This window comes from Alligator mississippiensis, chromosome 3 (genome assembly GCF_030867095.1).
Source record: "Alligator mississippiensis isolate rAllMis1 chromosome 3, rAllMis1, whole genome shotgun sequence".
Classification (NCBI taxonomy): domain Eukaryota; kingdom Metazoa; phylum Chordata; order Crocodylia; family Alligatoridae; genus Alligator; species Alligator mississippiensis.
The window spans coordinates 54,094,208-54,121,100 of NC_081826.1; the positions used below are offsets into that span (position 1 = coordinate 54,094,208).

Below are 26,893 nucleotides of genomic sequence, written 5' to 3' on the forward strand. Positions count from 1 at the left end.
AGTTAGGACTGTGGAATAGTGAAGTCTGAAACCATCAATTTTAGAGGCTAGGGACAGAAGTTATACACCAGTTTAAGTGATCAGGAACTGGTTTAAACCTGTAACAGAACAGAAGCTCAGTGCACAGAAACCAGTTTCAAAATGGCTGAAACTGGTTTAAGATGAACCTGGTTGAATGTAGTATCAGATTTAACTGGTTTGTGTCAAACAGTTTTATGGAACTTCTGTCTCAGACCCCTTCCTGGTTTAAGTTTAAATTGGAGCCCCCCAACATCTCGGCACACTTTGTAGCCCTGGGTTGGGCTGGGCTGTCTGCTCCAGAGAGCGGGCTGGCCCTGCCCCTCTGTGCTCTAGCCACAGCAGGGGTGGGGGCATGGCCAGACCCAGCCTGGCGTTACCCCCTGAGGCAAAGGGGGCAGAGAGGGGGTTTATTCCTCCCCTCCCCCTGGGGGACTGCAGCCAAGGTCTGCATGGCTGGGGTGGAGCAGCCCATCAGGCATTTCCACCCCCCTATATCCCCTTGCCTTTGCTGCTGAAGCAGCTGGGGGCATGGCCAGCCCCACCAGCAGCCTCAAGCGACCAGCTGGATATAGTGGGGTTTAATTCCCTTCTCCTTTCCCCTGTCCCACTGGCAGGGACTCCAGTTCAGGTCTGCCCAGCTTTCTCCCCCTGCTCCTGGTTCAGCATGACCTGAGACCCCCTGGCTGGGAGTGGGGCTCTGGGTGATCCTGCTGCACCTTCCCAGCTGTTAGGGCCAGGGCTTTGTTTTGGGCAGCCCAGGAGCAAAGGCCAGATTGCGGTGAGGGAGGGGAAGTAAAATGGCCCCAAGCCCAGGTGGGGACGTACACAGAGGGATCACAGCAGTGGTAGCTTCATCCTAGATGTGAGCCCTGCAAAGCAGAGGGACCCAAGCTGGCGGGGGTGAGGAAGCAGCTCAAGTGGCGTGGCGTGGCGTGGCGTGGCTTGGCTTGGCTTGGCTTGGCTTGGCTTGGCTTGGCTTGGCTCTGCCAGACTAGCACCGAGCCTGCAGCAGAGGTAACTGCTCCTGCTCTGCGGCCCCTTTAGCCTGCTGGAGAGTGACGCTTTGGCGGTTTCTTGCCCCTGCAGTTGCATGCACATCATGGGCTTGCCCCCCAACCCTGAACACTACTACCTGCATTCTCCCAAGCTGCCAGGAGCCAAGCTGCGTGCGCACTGCTGACTCTTCCCCTATTTGGCAGCAGTGATTCAGCATGGCTGTGTGTACCAGGTGCAGGGAACTACCCCTGTGGCTTCCCTGCCACCACTGTCTGCCCACGTGGCAGGCAACAGCTACCAGTATAGCCAGGGCAGGCCCCCTGACATTGGTGGTGAGGTAGTGCCTCATGCCTGGTGCCTGGTACACAGGGCTATGCTGTACCACTGCCACCAGGTAGGGGAGGGTGTGCCCAGCTTGGCATCTGGCAGTCTGGTGGATGCAGGGAACAGTGCTCAGGGATGAGGGGGTGAGTCCATGCTGTGCATGTTGCTGCAGGGGCCAGGGTCAGCCCAGGTGCCATGCTCCAGTGGTGGGATGGGGAAAGGGGGGTGCAGCTAGGTGGGGAGGAAACCGGGGGCTGGGCCATGCGATGCAGCAGGCCATGGCTGCTGGGGAGCAGAGTGGAGCCGGGCATGGTACATGGTCAGGACCTGCCGGCAATGGGGCAGCCCCAGCATAGCCAGGTCCCAGACTGGCCTGGCCGTGATCCTGCTCATTGGCCAGGTGCCGCTGCATCCAGACTGACCCACAGTGGGGTGAGGGGCTGAACCTGGTGGGCAGCAGCTCCAAACCGCCCAGCTGCAGGGCAGTGTTGTGCAGGGTCCTGCATAACCAGCCCCGACCGGCTCCAGCACAGACCTGCGGGCGAGGTGGCTACAGCTCCTGCCATGGGCCTGTGGGGCAGCGTGTTCTGCTCCATCTGCTGCTCCCACTGCGCCAGCCAGGGCTGGGCCCACAGCTTTGGGGAAGGCCCGGGTCCTACAGGGCAGCACAGGCACATAGAGGGGAGGGGCCCCATGGTGCCTGTGAGCTCTGGCAGCCACAGCAGAGGAGCATGCAGGTCATTCTGGGCTCAGCTCCCTCCTGCAGTGATGGCAACCCGGCACCACCAGGGTGGGAACTGCCTTGGAGCCAGCGCAGCTTGGCTTCTACTGCCCCATGCTCCTGGCCTGTTCAAGCCCTTCCCTGCAGGCCTGGCCCTACCTGAGCCTCCAGGCATCTCACCACACTTTACTCCTGCTTACCTGCGGTGCCACTGTGTGTACTCGGCCCTGTGGACCAGCAGTGGCAGCGGGACCCCTGCTAGCAGAGCAGCCTGCGATGGTTGCAACCTGGGAGAGTCCTGGGCCCTGCTCCCAGGGTGGCACGCAGCTCCAAGTGGGACATGCAGCACCTCCCTCGCACTCTGTTCCAGGAGCCCCTGTGTGCTATCTCCCCCCCCCCCCCCCCCCCCCCCCCCCTCGGCTTTGGGCTAAGCACCCCCCCCATCTGACCTTTGCTCCTGGGCTGCCTCAAATGAAACCCCAGCCCTGGAGGCTGGGAAGTTGCAGTGGGATCACCCCCTGGCTGGGAGGGAGGATCTGGGGGTCCTGGACCATGCTGAGCCATGAGCAGAGGGAAAAAGCTGGGCAGACCCTGGTTGGGGTCCCTTCAGGCCAGGGTGGGGGTTTAAACCCCTCCCCTGGCCACACTCCCCCTCAGCAAAGTTTCTTTCCAGCCTGAAGGGAAGGGAGGGCTGTTCTAGCGCCTCTGGCTTCTAGCCTGAACTACTGCAGGCACGTGGCTACATTTCCAGAATCAAAAATGTGAATGTCTATCGGCTTGCTTCTTGGTTCAATCTATGCAAGTTAGGCTGACCTGTAAAAAATTGAAAAAGTTCAAGCTTGGGCTTTTTGAATGTCTGTACTTAGCAAGAATGATTAGCCTGTGCTTACTCTCTGAAAAGTATAGAAACTCCCCCTCACTAATAGCTAGTGAATAGTTTCTAGGGAATCCTGGCAACTGTCTGGTTTTCCCTCAAGTCATTTTGGTGTCATCACTAGACTTGGGAGTAACCACCAATACGAGGAGGATCTGACAGAACTGCAGGCTTTCTGGATGCTTCCGAAGAGAGAGGCCCCAGCACTAAGACTTCGGTAGAGTTTTTCTGCTTTCTCCTGTAAACTTGAGTGGCAGTTTCCAGGACAAATGTAGGCTGGGTATCCAAACCTCTAATACCCAGGTTTTCTGCTTAGAATCATAGAGCTGGAAGGAACCTCAGAAGGTCACATATAGTCAACCCCCCTGCTCAAAGCAGGACCATCCCCAACTAGATCATCCCAGCCAATGGATGTTTAATGGCATCCGTGCTTTCCTGTAAGTTTCTTGCATCGCTCTCTGTCTGTCAGATTTTTTTCATAGTCGACTTGATTCCCAAGAGTGACTAAAGACTATTTAGAAAGTAAAAGGACTGTTCTTCCAAATCCACTTGCTTAACTCCTGGGAGCTAGCAGTACTTGAGTACTTATAGAATGACCTGTTTGGTGTGGATAAGGCTGTTACAAGCTTAGTCTCCACAATGGCAGGGAAAAATAGTAGAAAAAAACTAGTTTCTTTACTCATTTAAAAAAAAATAAGTTGCTGTATTGGCAGAACACCATTAGGAGGAGCCAGGCTACTATTCCAATACTATTTCTTCAGGTTTTCTAATAGTTAATATTATTTTTAACCTTTTAATGCTGTTTACTTTTGCAGCTGCTAAGTTGGGTAGCTTTTAATGCCTCCAGCTGAACAGACTCTGTTAAACTCTCTAGAACTGTTCTTATTTCCCTAGTGTAGTTTCTTGATTCTGGTATAGTTGTTAGGGTGCTTAGTTGGGTGTTTCTTTTCCTTATCCAGGGTAACTGAGTGGTAGATGGAGTTCCAAATGGCAATAAGGATCCAGGAAGGTAGTGGTTACTTGACAGGTGAAGAGAAAATCTGACCATAACTTTCCTCTATGTATAACAGTACATTGAACCTTTGAGTCTAAGCTAGAGGAGAATACATAGACTTCTCTGTGTCTAAAATCCAAATCCCTTGCCTGTTTTCCAAGGAGATTTTATGTGGGTGCAGTTGTGGAAATCCATACAAAGACCTGAACAAGGTGTAGTAAAAAGGTGCAAACATTCCTTCATCCTTCCTGGAATGGCTGGTGTGATAGTTTTGTTGTAGCTTCTCTCTTGATTGACATCCCAGTAAGTTGCACTGGTGCAACTGCTTATGCTGTCTGCGAGCCATTGCAATGGGGACACTCTACATGGAGGATATGGAGATTTTTAATTTTTAGTGAAATAGTTATTGTCCTAAGCTTCAGAAGGGGAGTACAGAGCACATTGGCATTCACCTAATCTGTTGGGTATTAGAAAGGGCAGTTTGTGCTGCTTTAGGCAACACAAGGAGTCCTTTCCTGCAAAGTCACTCCCCACTTATAAGGTGGGGAAACTCCCTTCTTGAGAGCACGGAGGCAGAAAGGGATCTTGGAGTCATTATTGACTCCAAGATGAACATGGGCCGACAATGCGAGGTCACGGTCGGCAAGGCTAACCAGACCTTATCGTGCATCCACAGGTGCATCTCAAGTAGGTCCAAGGAAGTGATCCTTCCCCTCTACGTGACACTGGTCAGGCCACAGCTGGGGTACTGTGTCCAGTTCTGGGCACCCCACTTCAAGAGGGATGTGGACAACATTGAGAGGGTCCAGGGGAGGGCTACCCGCATGATCCAGGGACTGCAGGGCAGACCCTACAACGAGAGGTTACGGGACCTAAACCCGTTCAGCCTTCACAAGAGAAGGCTGAGGGGGGACCTGGTGACTGTCTATAAACTTAATAGGGGGGACCAGAAGGGTTTGGGGGAGACCTTGTTTCCCCTAGTGCCCCCCAGGGTAACAAGGAATAATGGCCACAAGGTGTTGGAGTGTAGGTTTAGATTAGACATCCATAAGAACTACTTCACAGTTAAGGCGGCTAGGATCTGGAACCAACTTTCAAGGGAAGTGGTGCTGGCTCCTACCCTGGGGGTCTTTAAGAAGCAGCTTGATGCCTACCTGGCTGGGTCATTTGAGTCCAGTTTTCTTCCTGCCCAGGCAGGGGGTTGGACCTGAAGATCTGCAAGGTCCCTTCCGATCCTGATTCTATGATAAGACTAGTTCTGATGAACATGGACAAAAACTGAATAAAGTTTTGAGGGTGACGGTCTGTTCCAATGCTGAACTCTGGTTCTTAATGTCTGGGGATCCCTCTTAACAAAACTGGTAGTAACTAAACTACCAGTCCTGTTGCTGGAATAGTATGTGCACACTTCTGCTTCTGTAAAATCAGATTTCACTACTAATGGGTTTAAGTACATTACGGATTTTGATTGCTTTGGTCATAACACAAATTCACATCATGGAGGAAGTGCTACATCCTCTTGATTATTAAGCAATGCAAGCTAATTGGGATGAGCTAAACTGCTGCAGAGAAACTTAAAACACTCAACAGGACACCAGCATTGCATGATGACTTCTCAAAACCACCCAGAATTCAATCTGTTAGATTTCTTCTGTGGTTTTCATAGATTCATAGATGTTAGGGTCGGAAGGGGCCTCAATAGATCATCGAGTCCGACCCCCTGCATAGGCAGGAAAGAGTGCTGGGTTTAGATGACCCCAGCTGGATGCCTATCTAACCTCCAAGATGCCTATCTAACTTCCTTTCCAGCTTTTAAACCAGAAGCTGGAAAATCCTGACCAGCTCTAGTAACAAGCTCATCATGCTGCTTCTTGTAGCCAGCTCTTGTCCAAATCTCATTACTTGGAACAAATTATATATTAACATAATGTTTACAGTAGAAAATGCTGAGCATCCCATTGTTCTTAATGTTTTTGTATTGAAATAAAAATCCTTGATTTCCTCAAAAGAAATTACAACAGTCCCATAGTACAAGATGCTTGCACATGAGGCCTCAGCTAGTAAGGTATTATGGAAGCTGTGGGATACTGGAATGCTTCCTGGTGACCAAGTTTGATGCTTGCTATGGTGTTTCTGCAGTAGGAAGCCTGGCCTGCAGCCAGAGCATGGCTCTGGCCAGCCAGGCTCTGGTTTTGGGTGGTGCACACTGCCACTACATTGCCGTCCTGTTTTTTTTTGGCATGGGTTGTTTTTTTTTTACCCCAGGATCTCCCAGGGTCAACCCCCAAATGCCTGCATGTGCAGTGTGTGATGCCACAGATGGGTCTGGAGCATCACATACCATACATCCATGCTCGCCTGGATGTGCCCCATGGAGGTTGTCTCTACAGTCCTCACTGGACTTAAAAATCTGAAGTGTCAGCAGATTTGGATGGGTTGGGTGTGCTCTGCCCTATACTTGCTAGAACCAGCTGCTGTAGCTCTGTAGACAAATCTGTGGAAGGCTGTGTGTGTACAGGATGTGAGTGAGGGGAGGGTGTTGTTTATAAGTGTGTGAGTACAAAGAACAATGGGGCCAGAAGGCAAAAATACTTCCTTGAGGAGAGATGGTGCTCCACCTTCCTAAAATCTTGCTTTTGTACAGGTTTTTTCCTGTTTTGAGACTTTTTTTAAAGCTGATGTCTTTTCAAGACTTCTTAGTTTAAAATTCAAAGTGATGCAATTCAACTTTTGGCTTAGACTGTCTATGTGGTTTTAAGGTTTTAGGTGGTTTATGCTTCACAACTAAAAGAAAACTGGAATACTCCAGGAAGAGTAGGAAAACAGGAAATTGGATGAAATTGGGAAATACTGAAATAACAGACTGCTGTCTGTTAAAAGGTAAGGGTTGAAGTGCTGGCTAAAGTCAGGATAACTTGCTGTAATCACTGACCCTATCTTGTCTTGCCTCTTCCCAAAGTTCATGACATAGTAATGTAATAGTATTCCTAATTTTATGATGTTAAGAACACTTGGTCACAGCTTCACTGGCCCCTAGCTCAACCATAGAATATGGCTGTGCCCTGCTAACTGACATGCTAATAATCTACCAGCCCACATAAGAGCAGTAGTCAATTCTTCTTAAATTTTTCAGCATATAATTTCTTCTTTTTAAAAAAAAGTGTCCCTGACCAAGGCACTTAAATGTCCTGCTCTGTGTAGTACCACTCCCTGAGTGTCTAAGGAATGTTTCTCCCTCTCCCAGAAGGACCAATGCTAGTGCTTCATTAACATCTATTTAGTTTTTATTTAAGCAATATTTAATGCAGTAAAAATTAAATTGGTCTGTGAACTGGGATTTAGTCACAGTTTAACTGGCCCTGTTCAGTGTAATTGCCATGTACTGGCTTCATTTTTGATGCTTGGCAAATTGGACTGAAATGACCACCTTTGTAGATGCTATGCAGATGTAGGAAGACTGTCATGAAGTACTAACATTAGATTGCTAGGAAGAAATACATGGTCATGGGAACTAATGAGAGCAGCAGTTAGGTCGCTTTTCTTTCTAAAGAACAGGAACAATCTATTAATTAGTAGTTCTATCAGGATTAACTTGTGTAGTAGTGGTGCCTTTTTAAGAATAGTAGAGGCAGGGCAGAGATTGATGGATGCATTGAGTCTGAGAATATCCCTTGGTCCACAGGAAACAAAGATAGTGCTAATGGAGCAGAAACTAACATTACTCTTGGCTCCTGCTATACTCGCTGCAGGTTCACTAACCCAAGAAAGTGAAAACCGAAGGGCAAATAGATGCTCTCATGATGGAAAAGACAAGTTGCACTACAGGTGACACTTGAGTAGGTTTCACTGCTGCTCTGGGATGTTTCAGTTCTAGCTTGCATCTTCACTACCTTTTAAAACTTTATCTTATGATCAGAACAGCAGCCCCACATGTATAAATTTTAGCAGGGACCACTGTTTAGCCTGATTTATATAACACAGGTCACAATCTTGCTCTATTTTCTGCAACTTCTAATCACTTCCTAGCTTTTGGGCCTAGCAGAAGTGAAGTTTCCTTCAGACTTTAAGGTAGTCTTTGAGGGAAGTGCTTTGCATGTGTGTTGAATAACTAACTTTTCTTTTTCTGGCTACATAGAAAACTCTCTGCACAAGGATTTTTATAAGTAATCTGTACATGCATTGCTGATGCTAGATACTAACCCTGGGAATGTTTGGAGCAATATTTTTTTTTTTCCCCCCAACTCTTAGCTGAAGACATTAATGGCAGTACCATGTAAGAATCTTGGTGGTAACACTGGGCTGAGCCCGGTCAAGCCATGTTTCATTGCATTCAATTTAACTTTGCTGTAACCAGCTCAGACATCTTAGTCACAAGTAATTCATCTTCTTGCCAGTCTTTCAAATAATGCTTTTTAAAATTGTGTAAATAACCAAGGGGGTGACTACTTAATCTTATTGATCTGCTGTTCGTGCTGTCTCGACAGTTGTAAAACAGCCAGCATTTCCTCTGCATACTTTAATGTTCTACTGTTCAGAATTTGAAATGCTGATTATAGCAGTGCTCTACCATCAGAAGTTTCTATTGCAGGTACGTCTAAAAATTATTGCCCTGATTTATTATAGGTATCCCATCCTCTGAATCTGCGACCTCTCAGCAGACTGGTTTGCTGATGTTGCATGTAATAGCATCAGCAAAGCTTAAGACTTGGATTTCACTTTTTCTGAACTATGTCTGGAAAGTTAGCACTCTTGATCGTCTTTTTTAGTGTAACTTGAACCTAGACCAGCCCTGTTACTGCTTCTGTGTTACTGAGTTGCAGATGTATCCCATCCTAACACTACAGTAAGGTGCAGCTGAAGGGAGCGGGGGTACAGCTATCGAACTCTTACTTTAGACGTCATTAAGGTACTCCTATGCAGTGCAAAACCTTACATTTTTGGCAGTTTGTTTTGCAACCGGATCTCTCAGTTCATGTGGGAACTGTGCTACAAAGACCATTTATAATAGCTCCTGAGGGAGGGAGGGGAGGTGTGGCTGTGGGAGTGACATCCAAGGGAATGGGGAGGGGACTACCTACACATGAGGCAGGGGAATGGGTGTGGTAGAACCTTTTTAAGTGGGAGTTGCCTGTATTTCCACTAACACGGTTTCACTTTACTGCTGTTTTGCTATAGCACTCATTTAACATACGTACTTGGTTTCACTTAGTGCTTAGAGCGTTTCGTTATAATGCTCAGTGCAGGGCTGGGGAGAAACAGCGGCGGCAGCAAGTGAAATGGCGAGTGACTGCCAGCGAGGGCAGCAGGCGAGTGGGATCTGCTCCTGCACGTGGTGCTGGAGCGAGCAGGGAGGAGTGGCGGTGGTGAGAAAGGGGGAGAGGAAGGCGGTATGACCGCGGAGCCTGGGCTGGTGCCCAGGGCAGGGTGGCAGGAGCACAGCAGGAATGTTGGCGGCAGCAAGAAGGGGCAGGTGGGCAGGGGGCATGAGCATACCTGGTTTGGCAGGGAGGCGGGAGTGGCAGGCCACGTGTGCATTATCCCTGGACGCAGTGGGGCCAGGACTGGACCCGTGCCGTGTTCCAGTCACTCGCTCGTCCACGGGCATGGACACCTTCATGAGCCTGCAGCAATCTGGCAGTGGCAGATAGTCCCAGTGCTGGGTGTCCTGGAGGGAGCCCCTGCTAGGTGGAGTGGAGTGCGAGTGCTGGCAGGCAGCTGGCCCCACTGCTTCCCCCATGCCGGCTGGAGCCTCGCTGCCTCCTTGCTGTAAATCCCTGGCTGGTAGGGCCCAAGGCGGGGCAGCAGGAGCATGGGGTTTGGGCCTGCAGGTTGTGTGGAACCAACTATATTTATTTACATTAAATCCTGTGGGGAAATGGGTTTCACTTAATGCTGTTTTGCTTAGCGCTTGGTTTTCCCAGAACCAATTAAGAGCGCTAAGCAGGGGTTGCCTGTAGTGAATTTGTGGAGTAAGGAAAGGAAGGCTGGGTTGCATTGGGTGCGGGGATGCTCTTCTAGGTCAGAGGCAGGGAGTGGGAGTAGGCCAGTGGAGTGGATTGCTCTTTACTTTGGGGGGTGGGAATTTGTTTTGTGACACTCAACTTTTAAAAATTAAAACAAATTATTAAAATAAATTTCTGTTTTTACTGCTGTAAGCTCCCATGAGCCCTTTCTATGGAAAGGGCAGCATAAACCAGTAAAAATAATCAATAAATTATATCAAGGGAAATCATGACTTTTTTTTTTTTGCTTGTGTGTTTCTGTTTTAGACCTACCTAATCGTCATGGACTCCAAGGGAAAACCAACTCTTATTGAATCCTCATGCTGAAATACCCAGAGGATGCTAGTGAAATCTTGCTTTAGTTCTGTGTACTCCTTTGATGAGAACAGTTTATATTGGAGAACAGTTCTCTGTGCATGTTGGAAGACTTATACTGATTGACATCTAGAATAAAAGTAGGCAAATGTAATAAGCTTAAAACTTCCCTTAGAAAACTACTTTTACTTGACTTTCCTCCATATTTCAAACCATCCTTCATTCAGCCTCTCTCTCCCATGATTGCTGAAATGTCAACATCATATTCCTATCAGAAAACTTAGCAATATAGTTTTGCATTTCACAAGTCCAAACAATGTTCTCTAAGTATGCTACAGCCCTGCAGATAAGAGGTGCAATAGATTGAATATGCTTTTTTCATACCTACAAGTAGGTAGTCTGGTGGCTCAAACAGGACCATGGTTTATGGGTTTTATGTGGTAAAATGACAGCTGAAGACATATATCATTGTGCACTGTAAATTCACTGGCGGGGGGGGATAAGGGAGAAGCAAAGAAATGTTTATAAATTTGCCATGCCATAACTGAAAACTGATTCCAGCAATCAATGTAGTGAAGTTCTGGATACCCTCAACTGTCATTTTGTAGTAGAGGACAGACAACCAAACGGGAGGGATGTTGAATCTTTTCATGGGTAGGAGCCACTGTTTGAACAGTTGGACTAAGATGTGAGCAATAACAGTAGATTTCATTCTGAGGCCTATACTTTAGCCAGGCTTTAAGAGGCAGCATAATAACGCTTATCAATAATAATAATAATTCTTTTGTGGGGCTACATAGTGTGCAAATGTTTAAGCACCTGTGAGGACATCTGCAAGATAAAGGCTTAAGCAGACCTAATTTCTGCCTTTTGGCCCCCAGGCTCTGTGTTGATGGGAACCCAAAAGCCTCACTAAAGAGCTGCAGCAAGTCAACAGCTGTGAAAACAAATCTGTATAAATTGGGGGTCTACAACCTGTGACCCACAGGCTCGATTTGTGTGGATGTCCTAGCACCTGTATGCATACCTATCTGGTCATCTCTGACTCCAGGTGGAAACCCTACATGTTGCATCTCTGCTTCCAATAGCTTCCAGTGGTTCCCCAATCCAGGAAAAGAGCTGTGGTAGGGCATTTTAAGGATCAATGTCTTTGGCTTTGCAAGAGCCACATCAAGCTACTTCACAAACAGCATGTGGCTTACAAGCCATGGATTGGCTGGTGCTGACTACAACCAACTTTAATCAGCAGCGAAAGCTTCCAGTTGCATCTTCCTGCCATATACTTAACAGCTGCCCCAACTCTTTGGTCTTTAGTGTGGCACTTAACTCTGACATGGTAAACTTAATGGTAAAAAACAAACTAACAAAAAAATACCCTGCTTGCTTTCCACTCTCCAAAGGCATTTAACCCCTACTCTTCTCCCTTTTCCCCACCCTCCCCTCCATTCCTCCCTTCCTCTCCTGCTTTGTTTAACTGTATTTTCCTTTTATTCTCTAGAAATTCCTTTCATCCAAGGGGAACAATGTGTGTCTCCTTCCTTTTTTTCTCCTCCCTTCTCTGTGGAAAAAATACTCTGCCCTTTCCATTTGCACAGAGTTCCTCTTAGGAAGCGCTTTCTTTTCAACTCACCCAAGAGCTATCCCTGTTCATTCTGAGGAAGGCAGTCAGTCATGGTTGTCTCCCGCTGGCAGAGAAGTGTGGGTTATACCTTACTGTGTAATCTCACCATGGTCCTGTGGCTCTAATTTTAGCAGCAGTTTCTTTCCCCAAAGACAATTTGGCCTTTGTAGAAATGCTACGTCCCTGGAAGCTATTGGAATCTGGCGCTTTAGTTGGTTGAGGGAGAAATCTGCTCAGAAAGAAAGAAAGTTCTTCAGTGGCCTGGTAGAACTCCAGTGGAATGAGAGCATTTGGGTTCCACCATCACATGTTCTTGTAAATACCATGTTTATACACTTGACATGAGGGCTAAGTACAGATAGTCAAAAAGCCCAAGGTTGAATCAGTTCAGTCTTTGCAGGTTAGTCTAAGCCGCAGAGATTTAACTGAGAAATAACTGAACAGATATTTACTTTTGACTCGGGAAATACAGCCACATGCCTGCAGTAGCTGAGGCCAGAAGCCAGGGAGGCTAGAGCATTGCTTTCTGGCACATAGCCAGCATGGGCTATGTGTTCGCTTCCTTTTCCTGCTGCCCCTGATGTCTCTGGGATTTCCAGTGCAGACTCACATAAGCAGAACTCTGCAGGGTTGTTCATCACTTCCTTTTCCTGCTTCCAGGTGCCTCTGGGATTTGTAGTCCACAGTTGTGGGCCCCCAGTAAGTTTAGCAGGGCAAGGCAGCTCTGTACTCAGGAGAAGTGGGGTTTAACCCTCCCTCTCCCCTGCATCCTTCTCTGCTGGAGCAGACAGCCCAGCCCAGACCTGCAGAGCATGCTGGGGGGTTGTGATTTAGCTTGAACCAGGAAGGGGTCTGGGACAAGTTCCATAAAGCGGTTTGACCCAATCAGTTAAGTCTGATACTGCATTCAACCAGGTTTATCTTTAAGCCAGTTTCAGCCACTTTGAAACTGGTTTATGTGCTCTGAGCTTCCGTTCTATGGTTTAAACCAGTTTCTGATCACTTAAACTGGTTTATGTGTAACATCTGTCCCTAGCCAAGATGGTTGAAACAAGGAGGAAGATAGTTGTACTGCTAGTGGGGCTTTTCTACAGCACTCTGTCTTTCTGTAACAGACTTATGGAATGTCATGGTACAGGCCTTAGGAGGCAAAAGAGAAGCTGCTTTGTTGCTGCCCTAGCTATCAAAGCTCCGAGAAACAGAATTCATACAAGTGATGGGGCAACCTACCTTATCTTGAGAAAGTTGCAAGCGTGTACACAGCCCTTTCCTTAAATGAGTCTACTTATTTTAAACCCTAGAGACTGGCGCTATATTATAATATTGCTAAGCTTGCACTAAGCGTAATGTTTCATTAGTAACAACAATACCTGGATTCTGGCTGACGATTGCCACACCAAAAATAGCAAGAGAAATGGGGAAGCTGCACATTCAGAACTCTTTTCTATTAAGGAAAAAGGCCAACACAGATGGCACACAGGGTGGATTATGGCTAGTAATCTTCTTGTGTCCTAGAAGATTAAGGATATCCTGAGGCAACTGCAGTCAGCTGACATTTACAGTTAAGTGATTGAAAATTCCTGATGTAATTTTGCAGCAGAGCAAGACCTTCCAGAAGCCTGTGCATGCAATATGCAGCAAATGTTTGTTGAAGGAACGTTCTGTTTTTTTAAACCCAGCCCAGGTTATAGATTTACAGAAACATAACTGCGCACTGTGTGGACTGTACCAGCTACGACGTGGGAAGAAGTAACTTATTAAATGGGTGTAGTGAACCCAATCATTAAAGAAATCTCAAAAGTTGTCTGAGGACAGCGCCGAGTTGGAAGGCATAGCATCTCTAAATCATATGGCTTGAATTTTTGAGGGAATGGGGCTATGTACTGACAATTGGGATGAATGCTTCTCTGGGTGCTGAGATAAGAAGCCATGCAGTTTGAACTAACTGGAAAGGATTGAAAGGATATGGATTCATATGAGGATTATAAATCGCCATTTGACTTCAATGCTGGAGTTAACAGAAACTACCTCTATCTGTCACCAAACGTGAACGTCTCTCCACCTGAATCACCTGCATTGAAGAATTCTGGTAACTTCTCAATCTGTTTTTTGTTTGTTTTGTTGTTACTTTGTTGTATTTCTAAAAGAAAAACAAAACTTTTCTGCAAAAAAAATATTATTGCTACATTTGCAGCAACAGCAAACAACTTCTGGGCCAAATTCTGTCCTGAACCACATTTGAGCAACAGTACAGAAACTAAAAGGGTTGCGTGGTATAAATAAGGACAGTTTGGCTTGCTATTTTAGATGGAATAAGTGGTACTGGGATGATTGGGGAGGGGGAGTGGAAATCTTGGATGAACTGATTGTTGTACATGATATGACTCAAATTAATATACCTGTGAGAATTGGCACTTCCAGTTCTTACTTTTAAACAGGTTTTTATAAGTAAGGGTAATACAGAAAAGCTGTGTGGGCTGTCCTAAAGTAACAGGTGGTGAAATTGAATCTCAAACGTGGGAACACTTTCTCCAGACCAGGAATTACCTTTGTCACTTATAACCCATTTTGCAATTAAACCCAGAGTGAAAGGAAGTATCAACAAACAGCCAGTTTTTTTGTAGCTAATCCCCCCCCCCCCCCCACACACACAATAAAGCATACTTCAGTTTAAAATACCTGTGCTCTTAAATGCTGTTCATAGTTGTTACTATTTATCCTGTGACAAAGTATTGCTCAGTTCCAGCAGAGATGCCCCTAATATCTTTAAATGATATCCCCACATAGTTTTTTTTTTTTTTTTAAATACAGTAGGCAGGCTTTCATGTACATGCAGATACTTAACTGTACTTTATGGCATAAACAGCAGTTTCTTTTGGGATGAATATTTATTTTGGGGCGGGGAATAATTCTGCTAATGGAGCACTGAAGAAGCCTACATATTACCCTTGTTTTAAACTGTAAATAGGTTTTTATAAGTAGGGTCAGGAAGTGCCAATTTATATACACACCTCAAACACTTGTATACTGTTTCTCCAACCCAAGAATGACCTTTTATTACTTCCCTAACCTATTCTTGATTCTGCGTTCCTTCCCACCCACAAGATTCAAGATTCAGCTTGTGCCTAATTGTTAGCAGTGAGGAAACCCAAGGTAGAGGGATTTTTTGTTTTGTTTGTTTTTAAGACATTCTGCCAAAGAAGTTTGACTCTAGAGAGTTAGGGAAATATAACAAATGAGTGAAAGCTGAGGAAGAGAGTGACACAAATGTTGAATTGGGTTTGCTATATTAGATTTAGTGGCTTCTGGAGAAAAGACAGCTGTTTGCTACCTTCATATTTATTTAAGGTGAGAACAAAGACATTCTAGATGTGCCCAGCAGATTTATCCCACCCCCTGTAAAACAAGGGAAAGGAGACTTAGAAGATTCTCTCAACTTTACTTTTCTCTGGCATTACAGGAAACTCTTCAAACCTACTAGCTTTTGTTTATGAAATCTAAACCAGCAATATCCTCTGCAGTCACATACGTAGAAATCTTTACCAGCTTTGTCTGCTTGGCAGTTGAAAGAAGAAGGATTGGTTAAGGTTCATCGATGCAGCTATATTCTTAGATTGATGGGCAGCAGTGGTGTCTGTCATAGGATTTCACTTTCTTATGAAAGCATTCCTATGTCTGGGCACTGAGGGCTGTAGGGTCCTCTTCTCAAAGGGGAGTCCTCCCAGCCCCAGTCACAAAGTCTTACAAAATGGCTAGGCTTCCTTGGTCACAAAAGTAAATAGCTTATACCTTGCAGTCTATTTTTAAGTCTTGGGTGGGGGTGGGGGTTGGGCTGTTTTTTTTGGGGGGGGGAAGGGGGAATGAAGAACAAATTGGGAGGGAAACCTTCAAGCCAAAAGGCAACATAGTAAGATGGTTGAGAATGTGGGGTTTGGAACTGGTTGGCACTAACGGTGCTTTGATTAGTAGATTTTCTTAACTTGCTAACAAAAATAGATTTCTCAAGCTATTGGAAGAGATAGGTTTCAAGCTGAATGACCCCTTTTGGCTCAGTTTCAACAAGATTCACTTCTCTTACTGTTGGGTAGTTAACTCACTTGGTCCTGTTTTTTTCCTTTTATCTTCTGACAGGTCTAGTTGCGTTGACAAAATGTATTTACTTCATTTGTTAAAAGTGACACGTGGCTTTAAAATTAACTAGGTTTCTAAAGGAATGCTCTCATCTCATCCTTCTCCTCTGCAAGCAACTTTATTTTTGTTTTAGGGACTGTTTCTAGTCTGACGAGGACATTGGTTTTCAGTTTGGTCTAACTTTTTAATCATCGGTGAACTAACAGGATCTCCGTATATAAACTTGAAGTAACCAACTTGTAAAATATAAGCAGACTAGATAGCTCTGCAAACTCTTAATAAAGTTGTATTTAAATATGTAAGAATTAAACTGTATTCTTGAACATGGACAGTTGGAACTGGGTTGGGTCAGTCACTTGCTAGTGATATTTCAGCATTGTTTACCCAATTTAAATGAAAAGCTTTTTGCCTGCTACTGGGAAGCTAATTCGCTAAAACTCCAACTGTATTATAGAGAGGCTGGTGAAAAATCCTTCATTATTATCCTTAGTTACCCTACTGCTCCTCATCCATACTGCAACACAAGAATGTCACCTGTCATAGAACAGCAGCACTTTCAGGAAAGTCAGATGTGTTCCTTCTGCATCAAAAGAATTCAGACCTACTTGCCACCCTGGGTGGTTCAACACAAAGTTGAAGATGAACTGGGCCAGGTAGGCCAACTCAGTTTTTCAGGGAATCTAGAAGCTGCTATATACACTCTCTCTCTCTACCTTCACTAGCTAGTGCTGGTATAGCTACAACATGTGTTTAAGGGAGACAGAACGTGATGGTAATAGTAAAAATGGAATCAAGGAAAGGAGTCAAATTTTAAAATGATGGAAGTAAGCAAACCTCTGAGCCAAAGACAGACTAGTAAGGTTAAGAGGGAAAATGTTTAGAATGGCAAGAAAGATGGTAGAAATGTGCATGAGGTAGGTTGGGTATGAGAGAGGGTGTTGGGGGACACTGGCAGAGAGTCTGTTTCCTGAAAACATAGCTGCAAAGTACTGTTTCTTGTGGTACAGAGGTAAATACCTACAAAGATTGTACAAAGGTTGGAAGAGGTCTCAAGGGTCATCTAGTCTAACTTTTTTACTCTTTTACCCTGGAAGAAGTTTCCATGTTAGGGGTGAGGCAAGTTTGTGCTTTGTTAAACCCATTCCGGGAACATATGTTACATTTGGCTAGCATTAAACTCACTCACTTTGCTTATGGATAGATAACTGGGAAGACAGTGGCCAATTAGATCATAACAAACTCATGTCCTGCTTCCAAACGTCTGCTAAACACCTACAATTTTTTTTAAATTTTTTTTGGAGGGGGGCGAGAGTTAGTATTTGACTAGCATTTTAGTTAAATGTTTTTCTCCCGTGTTTTATTTTTCACTCGTATATGGTGGCATAATATAGCAACAAGCCTTGAAGTACAAGGAAAAGACACTAAATAGTAACCGTATTCAGATCAGAGTGATTGATTTACTGGCTTGCAAATATTTTTCGCAAGTGGGTTTGACACTGACTGTGTATCTACCACTTGGCCTCCAAAAGGGTGTCTACATACATTATAGCATCAGAAACCTCTGACACAAACTACCACAAAAAGGATTCAGCAATCTGCATGCCAACCATCCTTAGTCAATTCTGGCACATGTGGGTCTTAAGGCAAAACCTTGCTTCAAAAGCCAACAAGCATACTCCTGGATGATGCTGTAAGACTGGTGCTTCTGAAGCGCTAACGATTTGCCATATGAGAACTGGGTATATTAAGGCAGTTTCTGGATAAGTGACTTAGTAAGAATTATTTGTCCTAAAGGTAACAGTCGGGCTAAAATGCAGAAAATACCAGTTTTTTGATTGGTAGAGCATAGCAAAGGTTGGCCAAATATTCTTTTCAAAGACTGTCAGTCTGTGGCTTCAGCCTTGGCCAGTAAAGTCTAGCTCTTCTCTCTCAGCTAATCTAATTTAGGCCATAAGTAGAAAATGGTCCTAAATCTGAGTATTTGACTGAAATATGACTAACTTGAAATTCAGTGGAAACTGGGCAAGTTTATGAAGGAATCCTGCCTCTGAATTACAAAAGAACCCTTGAAATCTCTGTTGGGAAAACATTTGCATTATCCCTCTAGTGAATTTTTTGAATCCTCAGAAGTACTTGCAGAAATAATTAGTTCAGTTTCCTCTAGTAGCAAGAGACTATACAACTGCATGTACATGCTGTAGGCAGACAAGGTTCCTTGGGTGAATTTGATATCTTTTATTAGACCAACCTAAATGGTTGGAGAATAGTTATTAAGCAAGCTTTCGGGTTCAAAAACCCTTCGTCAGGCTAAGGAAGCTGCAGCAGTTGGTGTGTGCTCTTCCTGGATGGAATGAAAAGTAAAGAAGCCATGCTGTATACATTTTAATGCACAACTAAATAGCTAAAAAATTCTACCCATGTACCCAGGATATCTGCCTTTTTATAACTAAGTACTTTGGGGGAGAACAGGTGGTTCAGAAAAATCTAAGTTAAGTTTTACATGCCAGTTTCTTTTCTTTAGTCCAGTAAATTAATCATCTAAAACACTGCATATGGGGGAAGGACAGTGTGAGACAATTCTCCGTCTGGGGTTTGCTATGGCACCCATGAAACCCTGAGATACCTGACAGGGGTGATTAGTGTAAACACATAGTTATGAACTGGAAATAGCACTGCCCTGTGTTTTTGTTTTGCTGAATTCCATATATAATATATTTGCCCAGGGTATCTTTAACTACCAAAACACACTCAGCCATGGGATCAGAGAATGAGATGGGTGGTTCCTTCTTGCATGCCACCCAGAGACCAGGTTTCTCCAAGCCAAATGTTGCTACTCATGCAACCCACTTAAAGCAGGGGTTTTCAGCATTTTTTTTTTTTAAGGAGTGTACCCTTCTGGTGGTGGCAGCCAGACATGGGGGGGGGGGGAGGGGAAGAGGGGCTTGCACGTGGCAGCAGTGGCCTGGGGAGGTGATGGCGGCAGCAACCGCCATGTGCAAGCTCCTCTTCTCCTGTGTCCGGCCAGCTGGGTGGCACCTGTGCAGCCTGCAGAAGGGAGCTGCTCACCTCACCCCCCTGGCCCTGCTCCTGGGAGGCAGCAGTGCAGGGTGGTGGGTGGCAGTGCTCTGGCCCTGCCCATCCACCTGTACCCCCTAGCACTTTTCCAAGTACTCCCAGTTGATAACCCCTGACTTGGAACAAAGAGGTTGCACAGGTACCTGCTTAGAAGACTAAGAACAGAATCCAGCTCACTTGATTAATCTGGAATACCTGACACAGCAGTCATTAGACCAGTGGTCACCAACCAGTGGATCTCGATTCACCGGTCTTGAAGTCTCTTGGAGTCGATCTGAGGCTGGGGTGGGGGGCTGAGTGCCCACGTGCATGCATGGGTGAGCCCTGCCCAGGAGGTCAGTCTGTGGGGGAGGGAAGGGGTTGGGGCTAGATAGAGGCTCTCGCAGAGAGGGATAGTGCCACAGGGGTAAGTTAAGTGGGGCCCTGGCCAGGTGGGATTTACCTGCTGGGGAGGTACGCCCCCAAATAACTTTTTCTCCCTCTGCCTTGATCTACCCTCCCCCCCCTTCCCTCCCCACAGATTTATCTGGTGGGTGGGGGGCAGGGGAGGTGGCAGTGGTGCACAGTAGATCTTAGGTTGTTTTTAAATGCCAAAGGTGATCTACTTAAAAAAGTTGGAGAACATTGCATTAGACACATTTGGAAACTTTAACAAAGGGGTTATTTCCTCCCCCTTTCCCTCCCTCCCCTCCTCTCACCCCTGATGAGAGAGCTGGCTAGTTCCTTTCTTTTCCCAAGTTTCTCTTGGAGTTCTAAGGGGTGTGCAGCACGACTCTTCCCAGATGTACCCCTTTGGATACTATGTATAAAGTATGCTTTGAAAGTGCAAAAGGCTATGGGGTTGTTTTTTTTTTAATTTTTATTTTGTGATGTATAGTAATTTTGTGATGCAAGTAACTTGGGGACATGATAAAGTAATATCCTCTTCAGGCATTTTGCTGTTGGTGACAGCAGGAATCTAGTAATTGGAGATCCCAGGACTGATCTTCTAGTTTTACCACTTGGCGCCTAAGTTTTGAGCAAGTTGCTGTTTCGGTCATATTCATAAAATATATTGTAAATGGTGACAGTTAAGAAATCTGGCTTTAACAATAATGTAAAGATGCCCTTGACACTAGCATGAAATAACTACCTTTTTTAGGTTTCATGCGTATTTAAAATCTGGCATCTTCTCCCCTCCCCTCCACCTTTTAGCAGATTACTAACTATCTAATAACCTTTAGTACGTGGCTTTTTCCCTTTCCTCAAGAACTGCTGAGAAGTGATTCCATAACTGAGGTAGGAGAGGATGCTGCTGCTACAGTTAACATGCCAGAACCTCTGTCTGAAGAAGAACAGGAAGAATTAAGAAAAGAACTTGTTAAGGTAAAGAGTCCTAACTAATCTTTCAAATGCTGATCTACAGAGTGAATCTTTCTGGCCCCAGCAAGCAGAACATTTGGGATAAGATCCTTTTTTGTAGAAATGAAAAGAAGAATGGAATCCTTGGAAGCACTCGGTGCCTAGGCGTCTTTTCAGTTGTAGAGAATTAACAACAACAGTTAGACATTTTGGCCTAAGTTGTTGATTCCCATAGCTGGTCAATCCTTGACCACTGAGTTGTCTTAAGAACTATCTAGGGTATTTCTACCCTCTGAAATAGGAGGAGAAATGAGACCTTATCACATGCATCTCTCAAATTCTTTGGTTTTCCTTCAAAAACATTGAAATGGCTAGACAAGTGGGAGAAAAAAAATATTTTTTTTTTTCCAGCAGTATGTCAGTCCTTTTAAAGGATACTGATTGCATCATTGCTTTTTGTAGGTGAGAAGAAATTCTGAAAATGGGGCATCCATTGTAATGAACATTGAGGATGGTATTTAATAATTTTTCTAAAAGTGTTGTTTGAGTCAGCTACTAACTGATATTCCTTGACCTCTTTTGCGATAGGTAGAAGAAGAAATCCAGACACTCTCACAAGTGTTAGCTGCCAAGGAGAAGCATCTAGCAGAGATCAAGAGAAAACTAGGAATCAGTTCACTGCAGGAACTGAGAGAGAACATTACCAAAGGCTGGCAAGATGTGACATCAACTACAGCGTATGTTTTTGATTTGGAATATCAAGAACTAATATTTAAGTGAAAGGTTTCTGAAACTGAAACGTGGAAGGTCTATATGCCATGTTTAAACTTCCTCTTCTAAGGAAAGGAATGAGTTAACGGCTGTCTTCTGGGTAATTAAGGATTGGATGACTAGTTTTAATAAAATACAAGTTTTGCATTAAATCTTTACTCCAAGGAGGCTACTTTCAGCTTTTTTTTAAATACTGAAAACAAAAATTCTAAATGTATAATTTGTTACCTTTTTAGTTGGTGGTGCTGTCAAAGTGGCTCAGTCAAACAAGATACCCACACCCTAAATTATTAAACCTGTTCTAAATTTAGCTTAAAAGAAGAAGTAAAGGGCATAGTGGGTTTTCTTAACCAACGATTTTTTCCAGATACAACTTGCATCAAAGGTGAATTTCCCGTTGTTGTTTCTTAATGATGCTTTTGCCTATAGATTCACAAATAAATATTTTCTGTTGGAGGTTAAAAAATTATATTGAATGGTCTTTCTGACAAAGACATTGAGCTCAGAGCAAACCCTCACTTTTATTTCCCCTTCCCCCCCACCCTGCAAAAAAGCCCCAAACCTGCTTTCTACCACTAGAGCTGTGAGGACACTTAACTATCTTAAGGTGCAGACCTGAGACACGATTAGTTTAGAGTAAGAATGTAACAATTTACTCTGGATTTTACTCTGTATTCATTTCCTATAGTAAGAAGAGGACACATTTGCAATTCTCCCTTAGCGGGCTGCCTCCGATGTTATTACTGTGCCTGGCCAATAGGTGTCAAGAAAATCATTTGCTCCATGCAGATAGACTATCCTGGGATGAAACCGAGTAGGAGCGATACAAGTTATATATAGTAACTTTCCTGTGTAAAATTACTATATGCTTTTGAAGGGCAGAAACTTACCTTGACTTTGAGTGGCTTATAACACAGTCCTGCAATGTATTATGTCTATGTATGTGTGTATGTATGTATCGCTTCTCAGCCTCTTGAAGGCTCAGACACAAATGCCTTGTGTGTCTCCTAGTTTCAACTTGAAGCAGTTAACATGTAGCTGTAATATTTTCTTAGTGACACCACATACTCATATCTAGCTTCATGTCAAATAAGCAAATTGATCAAAGACTTCCCCCCCAAGAAGAAAGCTTACATTGAAACTCGAGTTGACAACAGAGTAAGGTTATTAAGTCTTAAGGCCAGAAAGGATTTATGCAGTTGGTCAGATAGGATCATAATCATCTGTTTCCAAGTCAAGTTGGTTATCCATTGTCTTTTAGTCAAATGCATATGTTTCTTGGGATTTGCTTCAGACTCTTGCTAAGCCTCCTACAATTCCTAGAATAAATTCTAGGAATTTTTATTCTATTGTTTCAATATATTGTTTTGAATATAGGTATAAGAAGACATCAGAAACCCTCTCTCAGGCTGGGCAGAAGGCCTCTGCTGCTTTTTCATCTGTTGGCTCAGTCATCACTAAGAAGCTGGAAGATGTGAAGTATGTTTCCTTATGCATAAAATGTATACAATATACTTTGCTGACATTTAAATAGTAATGCTTTCTCACCAATGTAATGACATTTTGTGATGTAAGTAACTTGGAGACATGATAAAGTAATATCCTCTCAGAGCATTTTGCTATTGAATAGAAATGCCCTTGTGGAATCTGCTTGTAAAACCTCTGCACAATTTTCTTCCACATCAGTGGATTTACATATGCAAGACAGCTTGATAGCACTGTTGTCACTCATTAGGATTATAGAAGTATTTTCAACTGTGCCCTTGTGGTGTCATTGCATCTGTTCTTTTAGCCAACTTCTCACTATTTCAGCCAAAGAATGCACATTACACTGTAGTTATGTCTAAGTTTCTTAGAAACGTGTATTTTTTTTTTATGGATAGGGTGAGGTTTTTTGTCTTACATTGTTTAAATAATGTTTCACATAAATATTTGTAAGCTACTCCTACCTTTATATCAAAGGCCTGGTTTTATTACCTTTCACAAACTCTTCTAAATATCTAAGTTTTTAAAAGCTAGTAATTGTCATGGTATCAAACTATGCCAATGTTATTCATACAATAATAATTCATGTAAATTATTTTACTTGAGTATTTACCTGCCATCCACGTGTTTACACAAATAATAGAAATTGCAGTTTTCAGTACAGGTATTTACAGAATTCTTCATTTGTTTGGCTGCTGTGGTAGCTTGTCTTGCATTAAGTGAACCAAATTATTTGGCCATTAACTTCAAAGTTGATGTAACCTCATAACGTTTAACTGTATTTGAAACGAAGTAATAAAGTCAGGCCTGCATGTCAAGTGCTGCCATTTACCTCTTTCTTGCTTCTATAAGTGAATGAGAATGTTTGAAGAGTAGCTACGCAGCTGAAACTTTTTTTTTCTACAGATTTATCAGAACTTCCTTTCTTTTTTTAATGCTTACTCTGGCATCCTGCAGACTGCAGGCATTTTCACATTCCTTTAGGTAAGGTAGGAATAAGAGTTGTTAAAATTCAGCATGTAGTTCATCAGACTGTTTTACACGTTTAAAATTCTTAATTGGTTTCATAATCTAAAGGCAACATTTTATGTAGGTTAATGTAATTAAAATACTCCACTTTTTAAAAAGTAACCCAGCCTGTGATTTCAGGAGTGCATATAAACTACACATTTGAGCAGTTTCTAAACGAATAGGAAATCAGATTTTCAGAAAGTGAAAGGAAGAAAGCTGTTTGCGGCGGGAGAGAACAGTTCTCGAAATGCGGATTTTGAAAGGAGACCTATGAAAAGGTCAATGGCATGCAGAATTCCTTCCTGTAATGTCTGAATCAAAGTTCTGGTCCTTTGTTTGTATTTCTGTCTTGTGGTTTGATAGATTAGCAATTTTCCTTCTGGTGTCTTTCCATCAAAATAGCTGTTCAGTAATTAGGTTGTCACAACACTTGAGTCTCAATGCACATGGAACTAATGGATGTATACCTGTGTTTACCTAATGAAATTATTTTTTGTATTTACTGTTTTTGGAATCCCAGGCACACTTAGTCTTTAATTTGAGATGAATCTGACTTGCAACTAACTGAAAAGCCAATGCAAACTATATGCTTAATGTTAAATGTAAATAGACTTCAGTGGATTACATTAATCTAAATATTGTGAAAAGAACAGCGAACACTTGGAACTGCTTGCTTAAACTGAATAGTCACGGGATCTCCTTCTCCCCCTCTGTAAAAGATTAGTATACTAGAGTTAGTAAAGGAGAATATGCTACAGAATTAAAGTTACTCCATATCTAGACATCTTATCAACCATGTATAACAAATATTCATACATCTATACACCAATTCAAGTATCTAGCAAAATAAGCTGTCACTTTAATATATGCTGTCTTGATGCTGCTTGACTCCAGTGGCTAAAGAGTTGCATTTAATAGGTCTGTGCCACTCCTAATCACTTTTCTTCCTCTTCTATCTTGATATTGCTGATATTTGATCTTCTTTGGACTGCAGCTGCAGAATCAGTCTAACAGTTGTCTTTTTACTTCTTTCTCCAAGTGCTAGATCCAGTAAAGGATTTGAGAGAGCCTACAAGTTATTTGGCACTGGTCCCCCACAATGGATCGTAGCATTACTTTTATGGAAGGCTCCGAAGTGCTATATGCATTTCATGGGGAGAGCTGTACACCTCAAAGGCCATTTGAAAAGATCTTGCACATTGATTCAGCTAGGGTTAGTCAATAGGAAATGCCAAGCACAGGGGAGTGTGTGATTTCCCACGCCACTGTGGAGTTTAGTACTTCCCTCTAGCTCTGAGTCTGGTACCTTCCATCTACCTGGACTCGATAAGCCAGAATCTACCTTTTTAGGGTAGGTTCCTTGATCAGTTCTCTGGAAGAACTGAGCAGGGCTCACTTTTAAACATGGATGGAGGAGAAAAGGGTGCTGCCACATGCAGGTATGTACAGTGGTCTTGTGCATAGAACACTTCCTTGGGATTGGAAGATTTGAGTCCTCTTCAGCCCAAGCAGGTTTGAGCCTGCGTTTCCCACTTCCTAGGAGACTGCCCTAACCACGAGGTATGAGGAGCAGGGGTACTAAAGGCGACTGAAGCTGTGCCACTGCAATAAAGAATGAGATTCATTGGACCTAGAAGAGGGAGTGTGGCTTTGTAGTGGAATGGCCACAGTACTGGGGAGGGCTGGTGGGAGGTCCTGGTCTCTGCACCCAGGAATGCTTGTATGTGTTGCATTCAAAACTCACTGGTTTAAAAAGAATCTGGGGTGAAGACTAAATTCCCTGCTCCTGAGCAAGTGCCCTAACTGCAAGGATGCAGTTGTGCTTCCTCCTAAGTGTATGGCTGCTGAGAATTGGTGGTATGTTTTCTGGATCTGGCTCTGAGTTTACCTCTTCACCAAGGGGTTGTAGTGGAACTGGTGAAGACTTCTGCTGCTTCCAACCTCCTTGAAACAGTATTCCATTGGCTGGAGTCACAAGGGAGACATGGTTTTTACAATGCTTAACTTTTTATGTGCTCTGCTGCCTAATGGAACTTGTTTTCCTGAGCAGGGGGCTTATGAGTAATGGTCATAAAACACAGTATGAAGGGTGCCTGAAGTAGCTGGTAGGAAATGCAGAATGAGTGATGCTGGTGGGAGGGTGCCCCTTAATACTTTGCAGCCTCTTACAAGGCTACCTGAGAACAAGTCTTCCCTCAGAATACAAATCTGTGATCCCTTTTCTAAAGTGTCTAAACCCCTTCTTTCCACCGGGAGGGAGTGATGGGTGCCTCTCGCCCAATAGCCTAATGTCTAGCAAATTTCCCCAGGATGTGGAATACCTAGATTCTACTTGCTCCTCTAGCTGAGGAGACTTGAATCTATATCTCCAATCCCCCAAAGCTATTGGTTATTTGGGATGGGGTGTTCTAAGTATTTCATGTAGAACTTATTCCACTGTATAATAAATGGTCTTGGTGCTAGAAGGAAGCATCAGTCCAGTGATTTGGGACACTTCCAGGCAAAGGCAAAAAAACCTGACTTGGTTCCATTCCCTGCTCTAACAAATACTAAATATTACTATAAAATGGAATAGTCAAGTGCTGATATCTCTTCTTTATTGACCACCACCTCCCTTCACCTTACCGTACATTTCTTTCACAGTCAAATGTCAGACTCATAGGTTGCCTCCATTTTTTACTATCTTTGACTCTTATTGCTGTCTCCACAAACACCCTGACACCCCACCACAGAATTCCCTGTTTGCTAGGATATATTGGACTGCTTTGATAAAAAGTGTTTAGGAACTTCACTTATTATGCACTACTTGTTATTCTTACTGACTTTACCCAGCTACCTTCTGACTTTCTTACAAACCTCTCTATTTAGGATTTTGTTGATGTCCAAGACCGAAAACCACCAACATCCCTAATAATGCCTTCTCTTGTCAGACATGGACTCTTGCTTGCTGTCCTATTGTAACTGCTTCTCTCTTTCAAAACCATTCTCGCCCTCTGCCCCTGACTCACTTCTGAGTCCCGTCTTCAGATTCCTTAGCACCGGCAAGCAAGTTGTTTCCATCTCCTTAAAAATAATCCCCCCCCCCACACATTTTTTTTATTCACCCTGCCTCTTAACAATCTTATCTTCCATTCATTTATGAATGTTTCAAGTATTATCTGTAATCACTTCCTTCTGCCTCTACTCAGTTTGGCTTCTGCCCTCCCTATTC

At 43.9% G+C, this 26,893-nt stretch overlaps 1 protein-coding gene and 1 long non-coding RNA gene across 5 annotated transcripts in view; one reads left to right on the forward strand and one right to left on the reverse strand.

The window, feature by feature from the left end:
* Window positions 1-26,893, reverse strand: part of LOC132249292 (uncharacterized) — a 63,676-nt gene that overhangs the window by 19,052 nt on the left and 17,731 nt on the right. The gene's annotated exons all lie outside the window — the stretch shown is intronic.
* The window catches only part of TPD52 (tumor protein D52), a 52,984-nt gene that overhangs the window by 14,655 nt on the left and 11,436 nt on the right, over window positions 1-26,893 (forward strand). For 2 of the 4 annotated variants that reach the window (XM_059723951.1, XM_059723952.1), the window contains exons 2-4: window positions 20,324-20,439; window positions 21,004-21,152; window positions 22,564-22,665. In XM_059723951.1, coding sequence (XP_059579934.1) covers window positions 20,324-20,439; window positions 21,004-21,152; window positions 22,564-22,665 — 367 coding nt within the window. Of the gene's footprint in view, window positions 1-6,749; window positions 6,811-13,594; window positions 13,958-20,323; window positions 20,440-21,003; window positions 21,153-22,563; window positions 22,666-26,893 lie in introns of those variants that run through there. The other 2 variants (XM_059723953.1, XM_019498537.2) reach the window with 2 other exon arrangements.